Genomic DNA, 18,934 nt, shown 5'->3' with positions numbered 1-18,934 from the left:
ACCGCGGCCAGAAGAGCGCACCGCTGCGGGAGCGCACGGCTGGGGACCCCGCGCAGGGAGCAGAGCCGAGGTAGGGGCTGCCCGAGAGGCGGGCAGAGCAGAGGGAACGCCGTGGAGACGCCGGGGGCACCGGGGCGCGCCAGGCTGGTGAGTGCGGCCGCGGGCCGTGGGGATCCAGAGAGCGGGCGTCAAGACCCAGCGGTCCTCAGCCCGCCCGGTCCGGGGCTCTGCCCCCCGCCACCCTCTGTCCTCGCGGCCCCTCAGTGCTAGCCCTCTGCGTTCTCTGCCCCGTCTCTCCGTCTGTTTTTCCCTGCCTCAGTCTCTGTCTCCCTCTATTTGCTGTCTCGCCTTCTTTCTAATCTCTCTTCTCTCTTCAGTCTCTGTCTCCTGCTGCGTCGGTCTTTCCCTCTCTCTCTCAACCACTGTCTCACTGTTTGTCTCTCTCCATCTCTGTCCCTGTCTCTCTCTCTGGACTACCTGTCACTCAGGTCTTGATATTTATCTCTTACTCCTCTCTCTGTCTCTTACCTTCCCTATCTACCCAATATCTCTATCAATCTCATCTCTCCCCACCTCTGTCTCTCTGTTCTTATCTCTGCCTGATTATCTCTGTCTGTCCCCACCTGTCTCTCATTGTCTCTCTGTCCTATCTCCATTTCTCTTTCCGTATCTCTCCTATCATTGTCTCTCTTTCTGATCTCGCTTGCTCACTCTCGCTCTCTCCTCTCCTGTCCTCTCTGTTTCTTGGTCCTTGTCACCCTCTCTGATCTGCTCAGTCTTTACCTGTCCTCTGTCAATATCCATTTCTGTTTCTTTCGGTCTGGTCTCTTGTCTCTCCTGCTGTTTCTACCTATGTCTCTGACAATGTCTGGGAAATCTATCTTTTTGCCTTTTTTCCTATGGCCCCCTGCACTTCCTTGAATCAGTGACCACCTCCTCTTGTGCTGGGGGTTGTGGGGGCAGCAGGGCCCAACACTCATAATTCCCACCCCCACAGGCGGCCCTTTCCTCGGGGCCCCGCCTGGTGCCAGCCCCCCCACCAGCGGGGGGACTGCGCCTGGAAGCTGTAATGGAGGCCCTGCAGAGGCAGCAGGCAGCCCGACTGGCCCAAGGGGTGGGGCCATTGGCCCCTCAACGCCCATTGCCACCACCACTACCTCCCTTGCCTGGCCCTCGGACCCTGCAGGCCCCTGAAGGGGCCTTGGGGGAGGTTGGGACTGAAGAAGAGGAGGATGCGGAAGAGGATGAGGAAGGGGAGGAAGCCGGGGCAGAGGAGGAGGCAGCCGAGGAGAGCCGTCCAGGGACCCGGGGCCCCAGCTCACCTTCAAGTCAACCCCCTGGACCTCATCCCCATGAATGGACCTACGAGGAACAGTTCAAGCAGGTAGGACCCCCTACATGTCTGGCCCCCTCCCCTTCCTCCTCTCTGGGCAAAAGCAAAGCCAGGTGATTCGTAGCCCATCCACCCCCACTGCCCTCTGCAGGATGGAAAAACAGAGACACGGAGACCTGGAGAGAGACAGTGGGAGGACTGAAAGATAGATTGTGACAGGGAAGCAGAAAGAGACCTCCAGAGACATGGAAAGAAGTGCATAGACACACACTGAAAGGTGTAGGAGATGCCCAGAAATGTGGAGGCATGACAGACTGGAGGCTTTTGGTGAGGCTAGAAGGGAAAGTGGGGGGGTGTAGGAGCTTCAAGAATTCTTTTCAGGGAATGGGATCTGGGGAATGGGGATTCCAGTGCCAGCACCATCTTACCCTACCTTCTCACACATCAAGTAACAAGGTCATATTCCAGCAACCAGTGGGGGTTTCCTGGGCTGCATATTTCTGTCTCTGGAAGCAGGATGGAGGTTGCCACTCCTTTCCCAAGCTGATACCCTCATCTCTTCCCTGTCACATTGCCTCCATCCAAATCCTCTCCCTGGCCTGAGTTGTGTGGGTGACAGTTCCTAGCCTGTGATGGCCACACTATAGCCGCAGTGTGACTAAAGGGCTCCTGTACAGATGGGAGTGACAAGATCTTACTCTGAGAGCTTTAATTTGAGGTTCTTCCTCTCTGTGGAACCCATCTGGATGTTATTCTAAGGCACTACTTCAGGCTGTCACTATGAATGTATTATAAAGGGCTCTGGCTCCAGGTGTGCTATTCTGGTTATATTACTCGGAGGATGTTGGTCTTGGGGACTTTTCCCAAAAGTGTTAATTTGCGGCTAGTACTCTGTGGCATTAATGTAAAACTTGGAGTGTTACTCGGTGCTCTGTTGCTCTAGTGACTGTTTCTTTTGGGTATAATTCTGGGGATTATTACTTGGGAGAGCATATGTATTACTTTTGGGGATCCATCTAAGACTTTGGGCTTAGTTCTTCTGGGGAGTATAGGTCTAAAGTGGATCTCTGTGTTTTGTTTTTTTGTTTGTTTTTAATTCTGAGAGTTCTTAGTGGGGAATGGAGTGTTACCTATTGGTATTACTCAGGGACTGTTATTCTGGGTAAATGACTGTTACTCCAGGGCTTGTTTCTGCTGGGTGGTATTTGGGAGGTGATACTGGAGATGGGGCTCCAGGTGACTGGGATGACCTCTGGGTCTTTCAAGTTCTGACCCTGCAGGTCCTGGGCGGTGTAGGGCCATTACCTCTGTGGCAGCTTCTGTAGTGGGTAGGTCACTGCCCCTGGAAACAGACCAGAAGTGGGGCTGAGGGGCCCCAGGTGTCAATCCAAGAGATTCCAAATATCTACTCTGCCTGAACAATGGGTTAGAGGCATCTCAGTCCCTCATCCCCAGCCATGGCACACAGAGATGTGAAAAGGAAGAAGCCCTTGCAAGAATAAACAAGCATGAATGAGCAAACACCTCAGAGACATCTGTCAGCTTCCTCAGTATAGAACACAGTCCCAGCCTGACTTCCTTCCTGGGGATCTTTGCATGCCCTGGAAGGCAGGCTAAGCCTCCTAAGCTACCTTTAGTCCACTATTCCCCAGAGGGATGGTTTGAGCTTCCCAGGGCACCCCTGGCCAGTGGATCTCCGGTCTCTGTGTGTGTTAGGAAAAAGGGCCCCTCCCTGCGCCCAGGGGGAGAGAGTCTAATGCCAGGGAGTCCACATTTCAGACCCTACTCACCCCTTTAGCTGAGAACCCTTATTCAGGATTTAACCTGAGTTGGGGTCCCAGGGGGAGGGGGGGAAGTCAGTGGAGCTGAAAAATGACCTCAGTCCTTCCCCAGCTGTACGAGCTTGATGCAGACCCCAAGAGGAAGGAATTTCTGGATGACCTGTTTAGCTTCATGCAGAAGAGGGGTGAGTGGGATGATGTAAGGGAAGGACCCCCACCTACCAGTTTTGAGGAAGGGAGACCCCAGGGTTTAGTCCCCAGGTTGGCTCCTCTCTGCAGAGGCCTGAGCTTGGCAACACCTAGCCTTTGGGCCCTCGATAGCGTCTTTAACCTCTGACCCTGCCCCCCTCCTCCACCCAGGGATTAATTAGTGGCCAGCCCACTGGCAGGTTAATGAGTGTGGGATCAATTGGGAGGGTGGGAGGGGAAATGGTTGGGGGCTGGCCTGGGGGGTTCCCAGGATTGGGGGGTTGGGAATGCCTTGTTCCTCTTTCAGTGGCCCTTCGTCCAGCCTTGTCTCTCCTCAGTTTCCCCTTGCTTCAGGCAGGGGACATCCAATATGCTCTACAGCAGAAAGGACTGGGATTAGACTGAAGGAAGGACTTCTAAAGGGTAGGCTGGGGGCCATGTGAGTTGGGGTTGTGGAGGAGGAGGAATTCCTTTCCAGGAATCTCAGAGATAGAAGAAAATGCAAGGGTCCAGGAGGAGATCAGGGTGGGCGGCAGTCCATCACTTAGGCTTCTCCCCAGATTCATGGGTCCGAAGACTGACTCATTATCTCTCTCTACAAAGCTAATTAACTCACTTGGAGCTTGGCCTGATAAGCCACTAATTAACTGGCTGCACTGCACCCCCCTCCCTTAGTGCAGCTGCTGGTCAAAGTCCCTCAGCTCCCACCACAGGCCCAGCACCCCTTTTGGGATCCTTTCTAACCAGGGACCCTCAGTGGGGTCCCAGGTCTTTTTGGTCCCCAGGGAGGCCCAGTCATTCTGGCCTCAGTGTCCCCTCCCTGACCCTCTTCCACTGGGGAAAGTGGGGTAGAGTGGTCTGAGCAGATCCCAGCATTCCCTCCATCACCCTCAGGATGGGAGCTCTGCCTCCCTCTGGTCCTTGCCTCCCTCTGCTCCCTCTGCGGGAGGGGGAGGGTGCGGGGGTGCGGGGGGGGGGGGGGAGGAGGTCCCGTGGGACCGATAATTTCCCCACATTAATCAGGCCGCAGCTAATTGTTCGGGTCCAAAGGAGGCGGCGGAAGGGGACGGGATCGGTAAAGAATTAACTGGGGCCCATCGCTCAGAGCAGACAGGCCCCTTTGTCAGGACTGGCCGGCGGGGGCGGCGCGAGCTACGGGGTTGGCGAGCCGGAGTTGGCGAGCCGAGGCGGGGGCTGCTGCTTCTCCCATCCGCCACTTCCGCCATCCCCCAGTCTCTGGCAGCCACCCCGGGGCCGCTGCTTAGGGGAGTTCAGCTCTTCAGCACTGTCAGGAAGTCCTTACTACGGTCTACCCTAGGGGTTGGCAAACTAAAGCCGGCTGGCCAAATCTAGCCGCCTGAGAGATAAGCATGGTTTTTACATTTTTAAATAGTGAAAAAAATTAAAAGACGAATAACATTTCAGAACGTGTGAAATTCGAATTTCAGAGGCTGTAAATAAAGTTTTTATTGGAACACAGCCGGGCCCATTCCTTTAAATATCCTCCATAGCTGCTTTCAAGCTACAATGGCAGAGTGGAGTAGTTCTGAAGGGGAGGTTTGGCCCTCAAAATCTGTAATATTTACCGTCTGGACCTTAACAGAAGAAGTTTGCCGACCCCTGATCTAGCTTCCTGTCCTTCCTGCTACAAGCCAGATCTTGGGAGCTCTGTGGGCTCCGCCTGGAATCCCCCTTACCCCTCCCTCCCTCTTCCCTTTTCTCTGAGATCCCGTCCTGTACCCTGGCCTCCAGGCAACCGACTCCTTCAGTCCTTGAGGATGTCCGCAGACAGGGTCTTAGTCCTAGTATTCTGACTCTCTGCCTACCTCTCACCAGGGACGCCAGTGAACCGCGTGCCCATCATGGCGAAGCAGGTGCTGGACCTGTACGCGCTGTTTCGCCTGGTGACAGCCAAAGGCGGCCTGGTGGAAGTCATCAACCGCAAGGTGTGGCGGGAGGTCACGCGCGGCCTCAGCCTGCCCACCACCATCACGTCGGCAGCCTTCACTCTACGCACCCAGTGAGGCCAGGCGCGCGAGCGGAGGGGGCAAGGAGCGGGAAAGGGGTCGCAGGACGTGGAGGGCCCAGGGGCGGGCGTTTCATTGTGGGACTTGATCAGTGGGATCCAGCCTCCCATCTACCCCGCCTCGTCCGTCCGCCCCTAGGTACATGAAGTACCTGTACCCGTACGAGTGCGAGACGCGGGCGCTCAGCTCCCCAGGGGAGCTCCAGGCAGCCATCGACAGCAACCGGCGCGAGGGCCGTCGTCAGGCTTACACCTCCGCCGCGCTCTACGGCTTAGCTGGGCCTACACCTCGGGGTACTCCCGGCCAAGTCTCCGTTCCTGGCCCCGCCCCGCCCACGCCCAGCCCACGCTCTGCCCAGGGCTCCGCCTCCGGCCTGCCTGCTCACGCCTGCGCGCAGCTGAGCCCGAGCCCCATTAAGAAAGGTGTGAGGGGACAGGGTCTGAGATTTGGGTGTCTGTGAGACCTGGGGGTGTGCTGAGATACAGAGAACATTAAAATGTGGGGAGTCTGAAGTCTGAGAGGCATTGAAGTCTGTAGTAAGGACTGACAGGGCACTGAGGTTTGCTGCACGCGAAGGTTTAGGGGTCCTCAGGTTTGAGGGTCAGTGAAACCTTGGAAGGTCTGGGGTACGGGTTACTGCGGTGTGGGCCTGAAGCTCGGGAAAAGGTCCTTTATCTAGAGGAACTCCATTCCACATCTGTCCACCTAGGGCTCCCATTGGCATGTAGTTTTTGCCTCCTGTGGTCTGTATTATTTAATAACTGAGAGCAAGGAAAGGCCCTAATTGTCTTGGACCAACCTAGACATGTATATATTGGCCCTTTGGGCTCTCCAGCTTCAGAGCCTCAGGCTGAGACTCTGGATGGGAGGGAAAATTGAACTTGGTGCTTGAGCTTGGGTGACTTCCCTTCACCCCAGCCCTAGGGGTAGAACCAAATGCAGAGGCAGAGTTGGTTGGGCCATGGGAGTTGACTGACCTGTTCTTCCAGAGGAAAGCGGAATTCCAACCCCTCGACTGGCACTGCCTGTGGGCCTGGCTTTGGGACCTGCAAGGGAGAAGTTGGCACCAGAGGAGCCCCCCGAGAAGAGGGCTGTGCTGATGGGGCACATGGACCCACCTCGACCTGGAGCTCCCCCTAGTTTCCTGCCCCGTGGCAAGGTTCCCCTGAGGGGTGAGCAGGGGCTTGTTGCTGAGAGGGCTTCGGGCCTATACACTGAGGGAGGACAGACCCATCACCTAATAGGTGTTGGAGGTGGGACAGATAAATCCCTCAATAGACAACTGTGTGATTATAGGTGTGGGGCTGAAGTGGAATGGGGGCTGTCTGTAAGGATGGAGGGGGGAGCTTGAAAGTCTGAAGTCTGATTCTCCAAAATGTGACTCCCCTGTCCCTCCTGGACAGAAGAGCGGCTGGATGGGCCTCTCAATCTGGCAGGCAGTGGTATCAGCAGTATCAACATGGCCCTAGAGATCAACGGGGTGGTCTACACTGGTATGGGTACTGCAGGCTGTCTACACTGGCATGAGGTCAGGGGTATTTGCTCTGGCATGGGGATTTTAGATTTTCTCAGCTAGCATGAGGTTCAGGGATATCCAAACTTGCATGGGTAATGTGGGGTTCATGGGATTGCTACAATGGCATGGGTTAAAGGGTGTCTACAATGGCATGGGGTCTAAGGCATGACCTCTCTGGCATGGATACCATGGGATGTCTGCCTTGTCATGGACCAATGTATCAGTGTAAATATTTCTTGTTTACCTGTTTGAGGGTATCTATATTGCCATAGGAGTCTCTAACTGACCTAAGGAGCTTGTCCACATTGGTTTGTGGCAGGGATATGTGTGTGGTGTTGTAATAATCAGGACACTGACTTTTGTTTTCCTCTTCTGTTTCTGTGCCTACCTCCTCCTGCCTGTGTTTTCCCTCCACCACCTCCTCACCCCTTTATCAGGTGTCCTCTTTGCTCGCCGCCAGCCTGTGCCAGCTTCCCAGGGCCCAACCAACCCTGTACCCCCACTCCCTACAGGGCCACCTTCCAGCACTTCACTCTGAGAACTCCCACTCAGAATTAAGAGTCCCAGCCCCAATGCTGAGTGGGGCCCCCCTCACCTTGATTCTTCTAGGGCACCCAGTCTAGGACCCAGCCCTGGGAGATGACATCCCCACCCCCACCCATCCATGCCCTGTGGACTTGAAGCCAAAGAGTTTTCTTTTGATGTTACATCTACCTCATTGTAAAGGGAGAGCACCTCCTCCCTGGCCAACTCCAGCAGCATCTACCAAAGAGTTCTGCCCTCCCTAACCCCCATCATTTCCTCATGTGCCTCCCTGTGTCAGTGTCATCTCTAGGACCCCACCTCTTCAAATCAGACCTGCTTCTCCTCAGAAGCCAGGTGAAGGGTTAGGTTGGGGTGTTGTGAAGGAGATATCCCTCAGGTCACATCTGAATAATAAAGCTGCAGTCCCTCCCTCTCCAGTGCCTCTTCTTGTTTGGGTCTGGGGGTTGGGAGGAATTATGTGGTATACACAGGTTGTTTTTGGGCCAGGGGTTCTCAAGAGGGGAAGACAGAATAGCAAAGGGCCGTGAAAGTAGAGGGGCTGGGTTTCATGATTCAGACTGCCTGGGTTCAAATCCTGATTCTGCTACTATAGTGCGGAGTGGCCTTGGGCAAGGCATTAGTCGCTTGAACCTTAGAAGACTCCTAAAGATCATGGTATCTCACGGAGTCTCCTACTGATCTATGGGAATGGACCAATCCTGAAATAATAGGTGTATTTATATCGGCAACCTCGGGGAATAGGGTAGGAAACGTCTCTGGTACCCTTCAATTAGAAGAAGAAAAGTAAAAGTTTGGACAAGCAGGAACTGGAAACTAGGACAGAGCCTGATAGGTAGTCGTTGCCTTGGTAACCAGACAGCTTTTGACACCTTTCGCTGGCCCTGCCGGTCACTTCCGGCACCCGAGGGCTGAGTCGTAACGTCACTTCTCGTATTGAGGGATGCCCCCGCGCTCTGATTAGCCAGCCTTCTCTATTTGGCCGGACGTCCCGCCCTCTGCCTGTTCCTTGTCTGAGGCGGAGGCGAGGTAGCTATGGCGGCTGTCAGCGACGTGCAGCGGCTACAGGCCCGTGTGGAGGAGCTGGAGCGCTGGGTGTACGGGTCTGGCGGGCCGCGCGGCTCGCGGAAGGTGAGTGATCTGGGATCCAGTGCTGCCTTTCTGGGGCAGAGCAAGAGCGGCCTACTGGCATGGTCCTCGGGATAGGTGCAACCGCTCCAGCCTCGTCGCCCGCAGCCAGACCTTTGGAATAACAAAGGTTCGAAACCTTTCGGAGCTTATCGGACCCACGGGCTCCATTTCCATGGAGGACACTCAGCGTTATTAGGACCGATTGCGATGGGCTCATTGTAAACTGTGACTAAGACTGCCTCTGTCCTCTCGGGCTGGAGACCTAACACACTTGAAAATCTGACTAACGAGAGTTTCTGTAAGAGCTGAAGTCCACAATGGAAGGGCTGGCATAGAACCCTGCGTAATCAATTGCTAAATATTGTGCAGAAAGAGGTCCGTGGGACACTGGAGGGCGCAGAGCAAAGGTGGATAAGGAAGGCTCCCGGAATGAGAGATGAGGTCTGAGAGAGCCAGAATTAGAGGGAAGGGATTGGATACCCGGTGGGTTGTTGTTGTTGTTGTTGTTGTTGTTTTTTTGAGTTTATTTATTTAGAGGCGACAGTGGGGGGGGGGGGGGAGGCGGGCCAGAGAGAGAGAGAATGAGAGAATCCCAAGCAGGCTCCCTGCTGTAGGCGTGGGGGTGGGGAGTGGCTGGATTCCACCAACGGTCATACCATGACCTGAACCAAAACCAAGAGTCCCACACCTAACCCACCGAGCCACCAGGGGCCAGAATACCGGGTGTTTAGATACGGATGGAACACTCCTTCACACCAGTGACTGAATTTTGACAACCGTGAACCTTAGTTCTCCTACCCTCTCCCCCCCCCCCTTTTTTAATATAGGAAGACCTTTTACTGAAGGTAGAGTGTCAGGCATACCCTGGAGTTAGATGCATCAGAGATAATGATGTCTGTTTGTATACTTCTTATGGAATTGTCACTAGCAGATTGTGCCCCATTTGAGAACTGATTTTTCAAAACATTCTCTCCCTTTGACATCCATGACAAAAATCCTCCTTGTTTTCCTTCTACCTCTGTGGCTGTTGCTGCTTAGTCCCATTTGCCTCCCCATATATTTGACCCTTGAATATTAGCATTCTTCACCCCATATTCTAAAACCTGGGTAAGATCATTCACTTTCATAGCCTCTCCCTCTATTTGATCCTTTAATATGGGAATTCCTTACCTTCTACCCCTAGAGCCTAGGTAGGTTCAGCCAGAGAGGTAGGAACCAGGTTATGCTAATGTCCTATAAACTCTAACATAGTTAATTACCTTCCCAATCAGACTTGAAACTTCCCAGAGACTACATGACTATCTCCCCCTTCACACTGAGGATTCCCAGAAGGTGGGGTTGCATCTCCTTTAAAACAAGAGAAAGGGGCGAACCTATTTTGCTGGGATAAAGAGATTTGGGAGATGAAGGAATGGGGGTTCTTTACCTCTTTCAAGCCTTGGTCAAGCAGCGAACCTTGGAATTAACTTTCAGTCCCCTTGCAGGTGGCTGATGGCCTGGTCAAGGTACAAGTGGCTTTGGGGAACATTGCCAGCAAGAGGGAGAGGGTGAAGATTCTGTACAAAAAGAGTAAGTGATTCCATAGGGTGCCTGCCTTCCCTCCTTCCCATGCCTATGCTTCCTGGGACCTGGCCCTTGCCTTCCAGCCCAGTAGGTCATTGGAGTCACTCTATGGGGATAGAATGTGAAGATATTTCCCTGCTGAAGTGGTGTCATGGGGTGTGATTTCTACTTTGTGGTTAAACTCCAAGCCCATGACAGTGTCATAAGTTATGGGATAAGGGCTCTGCCTCAAAAGTCCTCTGGTGAAGGAGGGAGGAGAGGTATAGTATTTCCACAGGCAAGGTTCAGAGGCAGGAAGGAAATTAGGCACTGAGAACCCAGGCTTGGCTCAGCCATGCCTTTTTGATTATGTCAGAGCCAGCAACCTAAAAATCAGAAAAGGCTCTCACTTGTCTTGGTGGCACTGAGGAGCAAGTGGCCTTCCACTTTTGGTGAAGATAGGTCAGTGGGAATGCTGAGGGTTCCAGGATAGTGGAGGCAATTGTGTTCCCAGCTGTAAAGGCTGAGTTTGGCCAGGAGGTATTCACAGGGGAGAGACAGGGAGGTGGGGCCCAGTGGAAGCCTGCTGATAGATACTGTGGGTGTCATCTCCTCACTCAAGGCTCTCCCCAAAGTTGATCACTAATATCCTTCATAAGACAGATTTCCCACACCCCACCCCTATGCCATTTTCTGTTTTGCTTCTTTTCTAGTTGAAGACTTGATCAAATATCTGGATCCTGAGTACATTGACCGCATTGCCATACCTGATGCCTCTAAGCTGCAGTTTATTTTAGCAGGTAGTGCTGGCCAATCTGTGCACATGCATCTGGGGATTATGGATTATGGGGGAAGTTGGGCATGGAGATGGCTTCCCTGCCAGTCTTCTCATGGATACAGCACTGGAAGCTGCAGTCTAAAATTCTGGCCTGGCTCTTGGCTGAGGCCTGAGGTCATCCTGTGGTCTTCTAGTGAACATTGGGTATGGTATACTTCTGAGCCAGCTGAGGCCATGGTGCCAGCAACACTGGGAACTACTTCAGTTTTCTAACAGTGGTCTGCCTCTAGGATCTTCCTTCAGAACCTTCCTCACTTCTGCTCACTAGATAAAGGAGCTTCTAGGAAAGGGTGGGAGCAGAGAACATTGCATTTGGGAGAGGTGAGAATATTGGCACGGGTTTCAGCATTTTCCTTTCATGTGAGAAGGCACAGGTGTTTCAGAGTTCTAGGCAGGAACTATTCACCTGGCAATGTCTGCTGCTCAATTTAGTCAATCACTCCATGAGGTAGGGTTTGCCAAGTACCTGTGTTTGTTAATTCATTCAGAAGATGTTTAATGATCATTTTCTGTGATCCAGACCATCCTCAGTGTGAGGCATACAGTGGTGAACCAGAATGCCCCTGAACCATTGCCGCGGCTCAGGTGCCAAGTTCAGGAGATCTTTTCCTATATTAACTCTGGAGTCCAGCCTTTCCTTCCCTCCCTGGCCACTGTCTGCCTGGATTCACTGAGTTTGTTATAGCAGGCTAGAGGAAGAGGCCTTAGAGTTAAAACTTCAAGAAAGGTGGTATTTGGGAAAACCTAGAGGCTCCTTGGGTTCAAGATGGGTCATACCAGAGGCATCTAGGAGAGGTGGGAGCAGAATGGGGGACTGTGCACCTAGAGAAGGGGGCAGTGAGCAGAGTAGCTGCCCCATGCTGCAGGACTCAGCCATCTACCCTGTCAGGTCCTCAGTCCCTTGCATGGAAGTAGCAGTGCCCAGGTTTGCCTCACTGCCACTATCTTGTCTGTTTATGTCTCAGAGGAGCAGTTTATCTTATCCCAGATTGCACTCCTGGAACAGGTGGAGGCTTTGGTGCCTATGCTGGACAGCGCTCACATCAAAGGTACCTCTTTAGGTCTGCAGCTCTACCACTCTGCTTGGGGAGGTGGGTGGATGGACAGGACTTCCTTGTGCTTCAGGTTCCCTGGGTTCAAGCTAAGTCTGCTCCTTGTCTTTACCTCAACCCTGGGGATACCTGTCATCTGCATTGGGATGAAAATTGCCAGAGCAGAGAATTCGTTTTCAGAACCTCAGGCAGTTTGGGCCTAAGGACACTAGTGTAAGTCCAGCAGCTCCCAACTCTGAGTATTCCTTTTACCTTCTACCTCACCCTTCAGCATCTGTCCTTTAGGCTGCTACATAGCCCAGATTTTACTATAAGAGTTCCTGCCAGGTGTGTGAATGTGTATAAATTCTTCCTGCCGCACTGTTGAGAACAGTCCCTGGGCCTGAGTTTTGACAAACAGACAGTGACTTTAATTGAATCCAGATATCCATCTTGTCTGTCTCTGGAGGTATTTTTTCCTGTTCCCCCTCCCTACCCCTGATCAGCTATCTGCTGAGCATTTGACAACCTTAAGCTATAGGCTCAGCATGGTGGCCAGGGCTCTGGGTGTTGGATTCTAGGTGTCCAGCTTAGGAACCTTGCATTCATCCTCAGCCCACCTTCAGGCTCCCTCTTCTAGGCAGACCTGGACCCACTGGACTGAGAGCAAAGGAACAGATCCCATAACAGGCAAAGCTGTCTTTACCTCACCCTGCTTACAGCATTGGGGTGGGGGTATGGGGCAACTCTGGGGACCCCAAGGTTTATTTTCTCCTAGGGCCCTGTATCCCCACCGCACCCCCCACCCCTGCCTTGGGTCCGAGAGTAAGACTGGGATGGGCAGGGAGCCACACCACCACCTTTAGCTGCAGTGGTCGATGAAGCCTGGCGTTTGCTTAGCTTCTCCACTCAATACTCTAATCCTGCTGAAGACCTAATAGACTATTGAACAGTCCCGGGGGAAGGCACAAGCATCATCGGGCAGTATGCGTTGTGTTTTACAGCCGTTCCTGAGCATGCCACCCGCCTGCAGCGCTTGGCCCAGATCCACATCCAGCAGCAGGTATGGGAGGGGAGAGGACTGGAAGAGAATGACGTGGCGAGGCTCCTAGTCCCCACCGCTGCCGCCTGGGCAAGCAGCCTCAGGCTACCCTGATGTCAGCTCCGGGGGAAACCTGAGGGTTTATCCTTTTATCTTCCTCGGCTTTAGAGAGGGAAAGGGACTTGCTTGGCCACATCGGGATCTCTTGACTCTCCGAGTAGGACTATTCTGAGATACCAGAAGATTGATGATGGGAAGTACCCAAGAATTTCTGGGGATGGTGTGTCCTTGACTATGGGTGGAGGAGCTGATTTTGGTTTTTTGTTTTGTTTTGTTTTGTTTTGCCATTCCCAGGCCCCAAAGTTTAAAGAGGGTTCAAATATAGGGGGCAGGAGAGGAGGACACATACTAGCAGGAGTGTTTCCTTAAATGTGTGGTTCACTCCCCCTTAGGACTGCTGTTAGGGTACCCATCCTGGAGCCCCATTAGAAATTTCCTCCTTTTGACTCTGGGGTGAAACACTACCTTTTCTAGGCTTTATGGGCTGTGAAGGTCCCTGACGAGGCAGGAAAGTTAATGGGAAGTGGGGCTTTATCCAACCCCTTTCTCTGCCATATGTTGTCCCCGTAGGACCAGTGTGTGGAGATCACTGAGGAGTCCAAGGCTCTCCTGGAGGAATACAACAAAACTGTATCCTTTCTGCTCAGCCAGGCCCCTGAGGAATGTTGTCCAAAGCCCTGTCCTTTTGTTCCATCTCCATCTCTGTCTCTTTCATCCCATCCCAGTCAACCTGTTTCCCTCCTCCCCTACCCTTTGGCAAATGCAAAATCTCTCCAGTCCCTCACTCAGGCTCCTGTTCTCACCTTGACCTGCCACCAGACAATTCTTCTCTCCAAACAATTTGTGCAGTGGGATGAGCTACTTTGCCAGCTAGAGGCCGCCAAGCAAGTGAAGCCAGCAGAGGAGTGATGGTTGCTCCCCATCCCAGGGTGGGCCAGGACAGCCAGGTTCCAGGGCCCTGTGTTAACCTGCCTTTGTAATAGGGCAGAGGCAGGTCTGTATTTATTGGATTCACAGCCTACTTGTCTGTATTCAGGGGCTCTGAGATCAGAGGTCTGGCTACTTGAGATTTGCTATTTGCACCCACTCCCCACATCAGTGTCCTATTCCAGTGACAATAAACTATAGAAATCACTGGAGCAGTGTGCCAACTTCCTGGTCTAGGATGGGAGTGGTGGTGAGGATGGGGGTGGTAGAAGGCAGAATTGTCAACCTTCCTAGTGGTTGGACCAGGAGGTATACTCATCCTGATCTGGCTTTCTGGGAGATGTAGAGTTCTCAGGACAAATGCTCTCATTTGATTGATATGAATGGAGTATTTATTTGTGTATCCATTTATCCCACATTTACCAAGTATCCTCTAAATGTCAGGTGCCATGGTAGGTGAGGAGGACACAGGTAGGGTCCACTTGATCCCTGCTCTGCACAGACTAGCTGGGGAGACAGTCAAAGAAAAGAGCAGTCCTACCAAGTGGGCACAAAACAAAAAGGAATGAGGGAGGCAGTCCTGGAGGGTGATATGTAGGATGTTTGAGAGCAAGGGAGTAGCATGTGCAAAGCAGAGAGGAACCTTGAGGTTTCTCTCATAGGAGTTTACTTGGTGCTATTAAGCGGGAAGAGGAGCCCAGAAGAGGTTTGGTTGCAGGGCTTTGGGCTCTGGGCTGGGGTGGGGGGCGGGGGGAGGGGTGGTTGTTGCCGGGTGGAGAGGGAGGGAACCTGAGGATAAAGAGTGGAGGAGTGGTGCTTCACTCCAAGTGTTTGCTGCCCCCTTGTGGTCTCAGGGAGTGCTGTCGTCCCAAATCCCTTTTTAACAGTCTGCTGGCCACCCAACGGTTTCACTAGCGTCTCAAATTCAGCATGTCGAAAAGAAGTCTGAAACTGGGAGTCATCCTAGACTCTTTCCTTCTCAGTTCAGTCACCAACTCTTCACCAAACCTACGTCTTCCAACTTAATCTACTTTTCTGTATTCCCACTGCCATTTCTCTTAATTCTCACAAATAATTTAACAACTATTTGAGCGCCTATTATACACTAGGCAACATACGAGTCTCAGTGGACACGCCCCCGGACCCTGCGGCCTGTTCACCGGCCCGCGGCCGTTGGTCGAGGCCCAGTTCCCCCACCCCCACCCCCTCTGGCGGCAGCACAAATTGGTTTGCTCACAAATTGGTTTGCCCCCTGATGAAAACCCTCCGTGGCTTGCCATGCCCACAGAATTAAGTCCAATGTCAGAACTCGGTGACCAAGGGACTCCCCCGCGCAGCAGCAGTCACTTCGAACGGAACCTCTTGCCTCTGTCCAAAGTAAAACCCAATGCTTCGCCTTTGTTCTTGCTGTGCGCCCAGCTGGTGACGCCAGCGGAACCATCTTCTCAGGGCCAGATCCTTCCCAACTTTGGGACACGAGTCTCTGATGGTGGCTCCTCTCCGCAGGGCTCTCTCTCCACCCCAGTAGGGATGCCCTTGCTCCAGGATGTAACATCGGAGACTGTCTACATGTTCATGGTCTCGGGATGTTCTGGCTCAGCTGACTCCTAGGCGTCCCCGCGAAACTCAGCTTTCCCGCTTAGGCACCGCTAGGCACGGCCCCTTAGGTCCCGCCCCTACACGGCGTGCGCGGCCCCGCGGCTTCGGCGCGCTCCCGGCTTCGGCGCCATCTTGGCTCCTGATCGAATTTGAGGCGTGCGCGGCCGGGGCGGTGAGAGCGAGAACGCAGTGGGGTGGGGGGACCCTGGAGGTAGAGGGAAGAGAGGGGAGGCTGGTCCTTGGTCTCTGCGGCTTGCTGAGCTCTGGAGTCCGCCCGTGGCGGTGGAGACGGCCAGGTTATAGACTCCGCTCTATGAGTAGCCCAGGCAGCCCTCCGCGTCAAGCCTCTGCTGCCGTTTCTGAGGGATCTGGGCTGAGGGCATTGACACTGGGAATCTCAAGGTGAGGGGTGCATGGCCCTATCCTAAGGATCCCGGAGTGGGAGAGAAGTTCAGTTCTGTTTGAGGAGCATCTGGACGAGTTCTTGGCTCTTTCCAGGGAGCTTGGAGTATAGGAGCCTCTGCGAGCGGAGTGAGGGGGCCTTGTCCCGGTCTTGGAGAGCTGTAGGTGAGGAGCGCTTAGTCTGGTTTTCGAAAGTCTAGGGCAAGGGTGTAACCGGGGCCCAGGAGTGCAAGAGCACCTGGCTTTGGGATTCCAAACAGATCAGGTTCTGCCACTCCTGGCTGACAAAATCCGAAGGCAGAGAGCCAAGTGGTGGTGAAACAATAAAGTAATTTATTTCAGTGAGGCCAACACCGGAAGACAGCGGACTAGGCTCAAAGACCGTCTTCAAAGTGCTGAAAATACTTCTAGGTTTATATAAGGAGAATGTGAGACAAAGGTCGGTCCGTAGGTGCAAGAAGCAGTAATGGGCAGATTGATCATTGTCTTGGGGCCAGTCAAGGGGGTCTTGCTGGCATTAGGGCAGCCATTATTGCTTGAGGGTTATTTTTGGTTCCCATCAAGGGATGCTTTGCCTGCAGGATCTTTTCCCTGAGTTAAAAGATAAGCTGGAGGGGCACCTGGATGGTCTGTAGAACATGCAACTCTTGATCTTTGGGGTTGTGAGTTTGAGCCCCACATTGGGTGTAGAGCTTACTTAAAAAGAAAAAAAAATGGGGGAGGAAAATATAAACTGGAAAGAACTTTTTTTATTTAAAATTTTTTTAATGTTTATTTACTTTTGAGAGAGGCGGAGACAGAGTGCAAGCGGGGGAGGGGCAGAGAGAGAGAGAGAGCGCGAGAGACACACACACACAGAGAGACACACACACACAGAATCCGAAACAGGCTCCAGGCTCTGAGCTGTCAGCACAGAGCCCAATGTGGGGCTCGAACCCACGAACCATGAGATCATGACCTGAGCTGAAGTCAGTGCTTAACCAACTGAGCCACCCAGGTGCCCCTGGAAAGAACTTTATTAATTAGAAAGTATAGATTGAGGTAAAAATGGAGGTTCTTGAAGTCCTTGTTTAAGGCTCATGTCCTGTCCCAAGGAGCTCAAGATGAGAGAGGCTCATTCCCAGTCCTATGGCGCTTGGGATGAGGGGGCTTGGCCCTATCCTAAAGACCCCAGTGTTTGATGAATTTGGTCCTGTCTCAGGGACTCCAGGGTGGAGGGAGGGTTATGGCCCTGTCCAGAGGAATGGGGTATGTAGGATACAGCCCCTTCCCAGGGTAAAGTAGGCATGGCACCTTTTCTTAGAAGCCGGGGGTGAGGGGATATGGTCCTATTCCTGGGAAGTCTGGGATGAATAGGACCATATCCTGGAGAGCTGGGGTTGGGGGGTGTCCTGGGGCACATTGCCCAGCATTCATCTGACACTTCCCTGCAGTGGGCCGTGAAATTCAGACACAACAGCAAGTGGGATGGAGCACTACCGGAAAGCTGGCTCTGTGGAACTCCCAGCACCTTCTCCGATGCCCCAGCTACCTCCTGATACCCTGGAGATGCGGGTCCGAGATGGCAGCAAAATCCGCAACCTGCTGGGGCTGGCACTGGGTCGATTGGAGGGTGGTAGTGCACGGCATGTGGTGTTCTCAGGTTCTGGCAGGGCTGCAGGAAAAGCGGTCAGCTGTGCTGAGATTGTCAAGCGGCGGGTACCAGGCCTCCATCAGCTTACCAAATTGCGCTTCCTGCAGACCGAGGACAGCTGGGTGCCAGTCTCACCTGACACAGGCCTAGATCCCCTCACGGTGCGCCGCCATGTACCTGCAGTGTGGGTACTGCTCAGCCGGGACCCCCTGGACCCTAATGAATGTGGCTACCAGCCTCCAGGAGCACCCCCTGGCTTGGGCCCCACATCAAGCTCCAGCTGTGGCCCACGACCCCGAAGAAGGGTTCGAGACACTTGGTCCTGAAGATCTGCTGAGCAAGCTGTTCCCCAGGCATGAATGTCTAGGTTGGCTTTGCCTTCTCTGAGAAGTCTCTGTAACTGTTCAACATCCCCAACAAGACTTGAATCTACAGAAATAAGCCTCCCTGTCCTGCTTCCCTTTCTCTCTGGTGTGTGAAAAGGGACTGCTACAGTGACAGGTGTGCAGTCTTAGGTGGCTTCTGGATTGCTTAAGAAGGGCTTACTCAGCCTTCTCCCTACTGTGCTTCTGTCTTTTCTTCTGACAGAAATCCAGGGAGTGGTTAGGAAATAAAGGTTCTGCCTAATTGTCTGATGAGCCTCTGCTTGACCTGTGTAGAAGTGGGATTAAGGGAGGGGGAGTCCCTGCACCCCCCTTCCCCTGGTTTAGGGACATTTTTCTTTCTCTGCAGCATTTATTATAGTATAGTGGTTAAGGTCATGGTCTCAGGTAACAGACTGCCTGAATTTGAATCTGCCTCTGCCATTTGCTAGTAAATTACTGCTTTGTGACCTTGGGCAGGTTACTGCTCTGAGCCTTAGTATTCCCATCCATAAAACAGGATATATATATAGTGCTTACCTCATAGGGTTGTTATGAGGATTTTTTTTTTAATGTTTATTTATTTTGAGAGAGCAAGTAGGGAAGGGGCAGAGAGGGGGAGAAAGAATCCCAAGCAGGCTGCATGTAGTCAGCTCAGAGCCCATTGCAGGTCTGAACCCCATGACCCTGGGATCATGACCTGAACTGAAATCAAGAGTCATGCTCAACTGACTTAGCCACCCAGGCGTCCCAAGGATTTTTTAAAATTTATTTATTTAGAGAGAGAGAGCGAGAGAGAGCACACAAGCAGGGGAGGGGCAGGGAGAGAGAATCCCAAGCAGGCTCCGTACTGTCATCTCAGACCCTGATGCAGGGCTCGATCTCACATACTGTGAGATCATGACCTGAGCCAAAACCGAGTCAGACACTTAACTAACAGACCCACCCAGAGGATTGAGCTCCCTCAATCAGGACAGA

General features: G+C 53.0%; 3 protein-coding genes across 10 annotated transcripts; all 3 read left to right on the top strand.

Moving 5' to 3' along the window:
* The first annotated feature begins 125 nt into the window (after nucleotides 1–125).
* ARID3C (AT-rich interaction domain 3C) lies at nucleotides 126–7,856 on the top strand. 2 transcript variants are annotated; one of them, XM_042913584.1, is made up of 8 exons: nucleotides 126–147; nucleotides 998–1,384; nucleotides 3,227–3,299; nucleotides 5,140–5,323; nucleotides 5,469–5,752; nucleotides 6,320–6,502; nucleotides 6,734–6,823; nucleotides 7,284–7,856. In XM_042913584.1, exons 2-8 carry the CDS (start codon nucleotides 1,070–1,072, stop codon nucleotides 7,382–7,384), a joined length of 1,230 nt encoding a protein of 409 aa, XP_042769518.1. In that variant the 5' UTR covers nucleotides 126–147; nucleotides 998–1,069; the 3' UTR covers nucleotides 7,385–7,856. The 2 variants fall into 2 exon arrangements, with proteins under 2 accessions (XP_042769518.1, XP_042769517.1); XM_042913583.1 differs by lacking the exon at nucleotides 6,734–6,823.
* A 456-nt stretch (nucleotides 7,857–8,312) lies between these two features.
* Nucleotides 8,313–14,167, top strand: DCTN3 (dynactin subunit 3). 4 transcript variants are annotated; one of them, XM_042913321.1, is made up of 8 exons: nucleotides 8,313–8,520; nucleotides 10,005–10,089; nucleotides 10,776–10,862; nucleotides 11,866–11,961; nucleotides 12,936–12,994; nucleotides 13,142–13,226; nucleotides 13,604–13,663; nucleotides 13,853–13,944. In XM_042913321.1, the coding sequence occupies exons 1-7, from the start codon at nucleotides 8,425–8,427 to the stop codon at nucleotides 13,624–13,626; spliced, it is 531 nt and encodes a 176-aa protein (XP_042769255.1). In that variant the 5' UTR covers nucleotides 8,313–8,424; the 3' UTR covers nucleotides 13,627–13,663; nucleotides 13,853–13,944. The 4 variants fall into 4 exon arrangements, with proteins under 4 accessions (XP_042769255.1, XP_042769256.1, XP_042769253.1 ...); XM_042913322.1 differs by having other exon boundaries at nucleotides 8,321–8,520; nucleotides 11,866–11,949; XM_042913319.1 differs by lacking the exon at nucleotides 13,142–13,226 and having other exon boundaries at nucleotides 8,324–8,520; nucleotides 13,853–14,167.
* Nucleotides 14,168–14,746: 579 nt separating this feature from the next.
* Nucleotides 14,747–18,226, top strand: RPP25L (ribonuclease P/MRP subunit p25 like). Of its 4 annotated transcripts, XM_042913324.1 has the most exons (3): nucleotides 15,739–15,961; nucleotides 16,058–16,126; nucleotides 17,395–18,226. In XM_042913324.1, the coding sequence occupies exon 3, from the start codon at nucleotides 17,429–17,431 to the stop codon at nucleotides 17,918–17,920; it is 492 nt and encodes a 163-aa protein (XP_042769258.1). In that variant the 5' UTR covers nucleotides 15,739–15,961; nucleotides 16,058–16,126; nucleotides 17,395–17,428; the 3' UTR covers nucleotides 17,921–18,226. The 4 variants fall into 4 exon arrangements, with proteins under 4 accessions (XP_042769257.1, XP_042769258.1, XP_042769259.1 ...); XM_042913323.1 differs by lacking the exons at nucleotides 15,739–15,961; nucleotides 16,058–16,126 and adding an exon at nucleotides 14,747–15,731; XM_042913325.1 differs by lacking the exon at nucleotides 16,058–16,126.
* Nucleotides 18,227–18,934: the final 708 nt, after the last annotated feature.

The sequence above is a fragment of the Panthera leo genome, chromosome D4 (assembly GCF_018350215.1).
Source record: "Panthera leo isolate Ple1 chromosome D4, P.leo_Ple1_pat1.1, whole genome shotgun sequence".
NCBI lineage: Eukaryota > Metazoa > Chordata > Mammalia > Carnivora > Felidae > Panthera > Panthera leo.
Note: the sequence above shows the minus strand (reverse complement) of the source record. Positions and strands in the feature narration are given on the sequence as shown.